At 58.0% G+C, this 6,659-nt stretch overlaps 1 protein-coding gene across 3 annotated transcripts; it reads left to right on the top strand.

The window, feature by feature from the left end:
* Positions 1 to 6: 6 nt before the first annotated feature.
* On the top strand, positions 7 to 5,513 carry PRC1 (protein regulator of cytokinesis 1). Of its 3 annotated transcripts, none has more exons than XM_026855773.1 (13): positions 7 to 197; positions 640 to 762; positions 1,127 to 1,360; positions 1,438 to 1,608; positions 1,815 to 1,964; positions 2,235 to 2,382; positions 2,489 to 2,625; positions 2,882 to 2,977; positions 3,100 to 3,246; positions 3,633 to 3,743; positions 3,913 to 4,023; positions 4,480 to 4,656; positions 5,383 to 5,513. In XM_026855773.1, exons 1-13 carry the CDS (start codon positions 108 to 110, stop codon positions 5,458 to 5,460), a joined length of 1,773 nt encoding a protein of 590 aa, XP_026711574.1. In that variant the 5' UTR covers positions 7 to 107; the 3' UTR covers positions 5,461 to 5,513. The 3 variants fall into 3 exon arrangements, with proteins under 3 accessions (XP_026711574.1, XP_026711575.1, XP_026711573.1); XM_026855774.1 differs by having other exon boundaries at positions 4,471 to 4,579; XM_026855772.1 differs by having other exon boundaries at positions 4,471 to 4,656.
* The last annotated feature ends 1,146 nt before the right edge of the window (positions 5,514 to 6,659 follow it).

Genomic DNA, 6,659 nt, shown 5'->3' with positions numbered 1-6,659 from the left:
GAGGGGGTGTGGCCTGGGCCCCGCCCAGCGGCCGCTGATGGCCGGTGGTCTTGGGTACCCTCAGCGAGGTCGTGGCGGCCGAGGCCGTGTCGTGCCTGAACCGGGCCATGGCGACGCTGCGGGATATCTGGGAGGAGATCGGTATCCCCGAGGAGCAGCGTCTGGAGCGCACTGACGTCGTCAAGAAGCACATCAAGGTGAGTGGGGCTGGGGATTGTGGGGGTCCCCGGGGTTGTTAGGGTCCCAAGGGGGTAAAAGGATCCGCGGGGGGTGTTGGGGGTGTCCCTGGACCTGCTGTTAATCTCACACTAACTTACTGCTGGGCCTGTGGCTGCAGTGGGAGCTCCTCTGGACTGGGCCCAGGACAGCTTGGCTTGAGCTCGCCCAGAGCTCCCTCTCAGGGTCCCTTGGGCCAGGCTGTGAGTTTGGGGCCAGTTGGGTTGGGAGCACCCCGGGACATTGCCACACCCCTGTGCTCCCCCTGATCCTGCTGGGCCCCCCCATCTGCTGATCCCCTCCTCTGGGCCTTCGCTCAGCCCCAGCAGCAGGTCTGGGGCTGTGGTCCCCCCCTTCCTGCCCACTCCTCTGTGCGGCCCCTTCTCACCCTGCAGCCTGTCCCTAACCCTACCTGTGCTGCAGAATCTCCTGGACATGATGGTGGCAGAGGAGGAGAGCCTGAGGGAGCGTCTCCTGAAAAGCATTGCCCTGTGTCGGAAGGAGTTTGACAACCTCTGCAGGGAGCTCCAGCTGGACCCCTTCGAGGTAAGATATCACTTTTCACTCCTAGGATCCTGCTGGCAGCAGCCTTCTGCTGTTCAGCTTTTGCCTGTTCGTCTTGTGAGGCTGTAGCTCACAAGGCAAATGCCTCTTCAAAACCACTTTACCTGACACTTAGTTAGAGCCTAGGGCTTTGTGGTTCCTCGTGGTTTGGGCATTGGGCAATGGCTGTGAGGAGGCCAGGTGTCTTGCAACGTCTCATTTTGTGTGTTCATGTTGCGTTTCCTCCTTCCCGGGGAACATCTTGCTCAGAACTAGGGCCTGTGACCCTGGTGTTTAAGAAGCCTAAATATGTGAGTCAGTTCTGCGAGAGCTGTGGAGAAGAGAGCTGATGTCTGGACTCTTGTAGGTAGAGGAAGAAGGTACCATTCTGCAGATGGAGAAGAATTTGAGGACCCGTGTGGAAGTGCTGTTAAAGCAGAAAAGGGACAGGAAGCATGAGCTGAAAGCCCTGCAAGAACAAGATCAAGACTTGTGCGATATCCTCTGCACGACCCCCTTCTGCATTGACAGCAATGCTGTGCCCAGCCTGGAGGACCTGGACCGGTACAGGCGGCACTTGGCCTCCCTGGCTGCTGAGAAGGTACACGGGGGGGAGGATCTCGCTGAGGGTGGCACGTGAGGCGCTTGCCGGTTTCTAATGCCGCTTGTCGTCTCCAGGAGCAAAGGCGGGAAGAGTTTGTCAGCAGCAAGCGACAAATCATCCTCCTCATGGAGGAGCTAGACCACACTCCAGACACTAGCTTTGAGCGGGATGTGGTGTGTGATGATGAGGAAGCCTTCTGTTTGTCCAAGGACAACCTCGCTGCCCTCCAGGATCTGCTGCAGCAGGTATGCTGGCGCACCGAGGCAGCGCCACTGGCTCTCGGGGCTGGTGAAGGGTCCTGGCAGCAGTTGGCATCATGGTGTAGAGAGCAACTGCTTGGGTTCCAGCCAGCCTGGGTATTCAACATCCTTTCAGGAGCTTTTGCAGGGAGATCCTAGACGATGAGTGAGCAGCTTTGCGCTGGTGCTGACCCTGTGTTCTCCCTCTGCAGCTGGAAGCCCGTCAGTCCTTGAATGAAGCTGTGTGCACGGAGCTGCGCTCCAGAATTATAGCTCTTTGGGAGAGGCTGCAGGTTCCTGAGGAGGAGAGAGAGGCTTCTGCTGTGCATGTGGCTGGGTCCAGAGCCAAAACCATGAAAGCTGTAAGTACCATCCTACACTCCTGGAGTGGGAGGGCTGGGAGCGGCAGCTCAAGAGTTTCACCCTCTGGGCTCTGCCAGAGCTGAGGAGCCGCTTCCAGCAGTTGGGTGTGAGGTGAGCGGGACAAATCCTGCCCCCTGTGGGTGGAAGAGCTGTGAGTTGGTGCTGGTTACTGCCTCATCTTAGAAAGTAGCTTATGCAGAAGATAAATCCTGTTTTGCTTATCTTCTTGCGATGCCTTCTCTGAGTGTGTGCTCTGATCTCGTTGGCAGCTGCAGCTGGAAGCCGACCATCTGGAGGAGCTGAAGCTCCAGAACTTGAAATCTGTGATCCAGGCAATCAGGGAAGAGCTGGTTGGCTACTGGGACAAATGCTTCTATAGTCAGGAGCAGCGGGAAGCCTTCAGCCCTTATTACGATGGTAGGTGCTGGCTCTTGCTTGCCACCTCCCCAGAGAGGGGCTGCCCTCGGCTCCCGGAGCCATGGGTATCCAGCTGCTCCACAACCTGCCGCTGTACCCTCTCCAGAGGACTACACAGAGACCCTGCTCGAGCTGCACGATGCTGAGGTGGCGAAGATGAAGAGCTGCTATGAAACACACAAAGATCTGTTTGAGACTGCCCAAAAGTGGGAGGAGAGCTGGAAGCTGTTCCTGGAGCTGGAGGTATTGTCCGAGCGGGAACAAGCTGGGTCTCCAGGCACCACATGCCACCGCTCTTGTGTGCAAAATGCTGCTGGGAAAGACCGGGGAGGGCAGCAGGGAATGGCGGTGGGTTGGTAAGGGGATGGGGCGCTGTATTGAGAGCGCTGGTGTGGTTTGTGGCGGGGGTGACTTCCTCCAGGGCCTCTACCCTGTGGGGTGTCTGTTGGGGTGAGTCTGGGTGCTGTCCGGGCATCTTCTGACCTCCCTTCTGTACTAGAGGAAGGCAACTGACCCCAGTCGCTTCACCAACCGTGGGGGAAATCTGCTGAAAGAAGAGAAGCAGCGAGCAAAGCTACAGAAGACCCTTTCCAAGGTAAGTTCGTCCCTGGAGAAGAAGCTGTAGTGCTGGGTAGGCTGGCATAGCGCTGACCAGGGAGAAGCACGGAGACTCCCATGCTCAGGGCAGCCTCCACCCTGCCCCTGTGTCCCCACCAGCTGCAGGAGGAGCTGGAGAGCAGAGTCCAGGCCTGTAGGGAGGAGAATGAGGGGAGTTTCCTGGTGAAGGGACAGCAGTTCATGGAGCACGTGACAGAGCAGTGGCAGCTGTACCACCAGGAGAAAGAAAAGGAGAAGCAGGAGCGGGTGAGTGCAAAGCTGCCTCCTGGCCCAGAGGAGCCTGCAGGTGGCCCTGCCTGGCACGGGTGAGGGAACTGCCTCAGCCACCCTCCCAGTGCTGCCTGGGGCTCTCGCCCTTCTCACACTCCATCTGGGAGCGGCTCTGTGTGCAGTCACCTTTCGTTGATGCTGGGACTGGTGTCCTTTGCTGTCAGTGTCCATGTTGAGCCCCTTTCTCTGTGCCAGAGCCACAGGGTGGCTCTGGACACCCATAAATCTGTTGCCGTCATGGCTGCTTGGCCATGTGCTGCCCACGGGGCGTTGCCCACTGCTGCCACCCAGCCCTTCCTCTGGCAGCAAGCAGCCACTCCCCAGCTCCTTTGCTCGCCTTGGTGATCACAGATTTCTTGCAGCAACTGAAGAGAAGCCGCCAGATCGAGACAGAGATGATGTACGGAAGCACCCCACAGCCATCCCTCAAGCGTCGGGTGCTCGGCCCCAACACGCCTGGCAAAGCAAGGAAGGTAAACTCTGTGCAGAGCAGCACAAATGTGCAGGGACCCTGTGGGGTCTGGGGAAATGCGGGAGGGTGTGGGGCAGGAGGAGAGCGGGGACAGGGCCCCTTGGTTCCCCTGGTGCAGTGCAGCCACTGGTTTCCTTCCCAACTGATGTGTGCTCTGCTCTTTCCCTCAGCTCAATGGCACTTGCATCTCCAACGCCACACCCAACAGCACTGCCCGTTTGGCTTTTGGGGGAACCATCTTCCACTCACCCACCTCACGGTTGCCACCTTCTGGAGGGAAGGTCAGGAGCTTTCTGGGGAGCCCTTGCTCGGTGGGGTGGGCTGGGGAGGAGAGGGGCAAGCCAGGATGGCTCAGCTCCGACTGCTGTTGTACTCTGCTCTGCCACCCCCCTGCCAGTCTCCTAGGGTGCCGAAGTCCCCCTTTGTCCATAGCCTTGGGCTGCCCTGAGCCTGGTGGGGGATTTCTGGGACCTGAGGGAGGAGGGTAGTAACAGCACTCAGGAAATCTTTCTCCAGCACAGAATTTTGGGGTTTTTTTAGCATACCTCTGCTGAGACTGCAGCTTGGGGGTTCCTGCAATTGTGGGTGTGGTGCTGCATATTTCTGGGATCAGAATTGGAGCTTGAACCTCCTTGAGTGCCACAGAGTGACAGGCAGCGAGGCTGGCGCAGCTCCCCTAAGCTCCACTTGGTTCTTTTGTCCCGTCTAACTGTTGCTTCCTCCTGCAGTTGTGCCAGGCTCGGACCCCCAGCCACCTGCCAGCAAAGATCCCCCGTCTTGCAGACCAGGAGAAGAACAAGGAGAATGTGTCCCAGCTGAACGGAACCACCCTGAGCGGTGGGTGTACTCCCGCAGCCCCTGCCCAGCGTAACCACAGCGTTAATTCTGTTGCCAGCACCTATTCCGAGTTTGCGGTAATTCACCTCTTCTAAACCACCTACCCTGGCTAGGCAGCACAGGGGTGTGCTCCTCCAGAGCCCCCCACAGGGCTGCAGCTCCCTGCAGCCCCCCACTGTGTCCCCTGCTCCTGCCAGCACCCATGGTGGCAAATCTTTTGGCTCTGTATCAAGAACTTTAAAAATAGAGGTTTACGGGCTGAGGCCAAGTACTGCTTATGTCAAAGACCCTGAGCAGCCCTGTGGGGAGCAAACACAAGAGAAATGATAAAGCCATGCCCAAGCTCCTGGAACAGCCCCACTGTGCAAGGTGGGTCTGTCTCCAGCTGCTTGAGCATCAGGACCAAGGGCCCCCCCGCTTTCCCGTGGGTCTCTGTGCTGGGTGAGCAGAGGCTGCTCCCGCTGACAGATGGGGCTTTGCTGCCTTCAGCAGCCACTGCTCTTCCCAAGCTCCGATGTCGGGGCAGCGCTGGGCAGTTGCCCCGTGTGCCCAGGGTTGTGCTGAAGGTTCCCCCCCATCATCCCGGGCTCATGCAATGGGCAGGAAGGTGCCTGTCTGTACTGGGGCAGGTTCCTACTCCATGTTTCCTCTCTCCAAGAACCAGGCAGGGCTGTCCCTACCCTCCCACTGCTGTTGCTGAGGGGTAGCCTCTTTGCTTCCCACTGCAGTTCCCAGCTGGGGTCTTCATGGGCAGCAGCTCCTCCTGCTTCTGCCCCCTTATCCCCATCTTCTTCTTTCCACAGCGCGAACTTTCAAAGGCTTCTAGATCTGACAGCAGCTCCCGTGTCCTGAACTCCACCACCACCACTGGCTTCTGCTGATGCGTGGCTCCCCCTACTCCTAGTTTTGTAGAGACTGCTGCTCAGGCAAAGAAAGCTCCAGGATTAATTTACCTGGGTCCCAGGCCTGCCTGCCAGGGTAGGGTGCAAAAGGGGCACTTGTACATAGTTGCTTTTATTTTGGGAATTCTTGTAAATATTTGTGATTAAAGATTTGAGTACATGGTTATGTTTAGGGTAGTGCAGCGGTAGGGGCTAACTCTAACCACAGCCCCCCGGCGTGAGTGTTGGTGTTCTGGGACAGACAGTACGTACCTGAGGGCTCTTCTCCATTTCTGTAGCTGTGGGACACCAACCTCTCCCTTTCTTGGCAGTGCAGCAGCCTTTGCTTGGCCTCAGAGCATTGGGCTCACCCCTGCTGCAGGTGTCATTTCTCCCACAGTGGTGGGGGGTCCCTGGGGGGAAGAGCAGCAGGCCCAGAGCTTCAGCCTGCATGCACCTTTGTTTATGAAAATGTCTGTCCCTGATCATGACTGATTTGTACCTTGTTATCACTACAGTCCCCCACTTGCTGTTATTTATTCTCCAAGTTCTGTTCCCTTGTTTTCTAACTCTGTATATATTGTTGATGGAAATAATACGTTTATGTATATAAAGCCACAGTTGTCCGTGTGTCTGTGGGGCCCTGGCTTGGGGTGGGGGGGGGCTGGGGGACTTTGGGAACATCCTTTGTACACAGCACAAATCACCACCACAGCCATTACCAGAAAGTTTATGTAATAAATGTGTTCAGCCTCTCCCAGGGTCAGCCTTAGCGCTCATGTGGCTGCATCAGGCACCAGCCCAGCTCCAGGGGGAGCTCAGCTCACCCAGACTAAACCCAGCCTGATCCTGTCCTGGGGGACAAGGTGGGGCTGGGGCTGGTCCTGGCAGCTGGCGGGCAGGAGCAGAGTGTGCCGGTGTGCTCCTCATCTTGCTGCAGGCAGCCGTCATGGTGGGGGTCTGGGGGGGCCTCACAGCTCCAGCACACAGACGTAGGTGGTCCAGGGCCCACACACCACTTCCTCTGCCCGCAGCCCCTCAGCCTCCAGGTACCGGACCTGGCACGGGCGGTCACAGCTGCTGTTGTCTCCGTGTCCCAGCTGCCCATATTTACCTGCAGATGCCACAGTGGTGCCATGATGTGGCCCTGGGGCCTCTGCCCTTGGCTCCCGGGGAGGGGGGGTGGGAGGGAGTAAATG

This window comes from Athene cunicularia (genome assembly GCF_003259725.1).
Source record: "Athene cunicularia isolate RWA chromosome 10 unlocalized genomic scaffold, athCun1 chr10_part1, whole genome shotgun sequence".
Classification (NCBI taxonomy): Eukaryota; Metazoa; Chordata; class Aves; order Strigiformes; family Strigidae; genus Athene; species Athene cunicularia.
This window is presented reverse-complemented; position numbering and strand designations above follow the sequence as displayed.

Coding starts and splice junctions, on each gene's coding strand:
- PRC1 (XM_026855772.1), top strand. CDS start 108: ATGGCGACGCTGCGGGATATCTGGGAGGAGATCGGTATCCCCGAGGAG. Junction 2,383..2,488: donor CTTCAGCCCTTATTACGATG/GTAGGTGCTGGC, acceptor TACCCTCTCCAG/AGGACTACACAGAGACCCTG. Junction 2,626..2,881: donor AGCTGTTCCTGGAGCTGGAG/GTATTGTCCGAG, acceptor CTTCTGTACTAG/AGGAAGGCAACTGACCCCAG.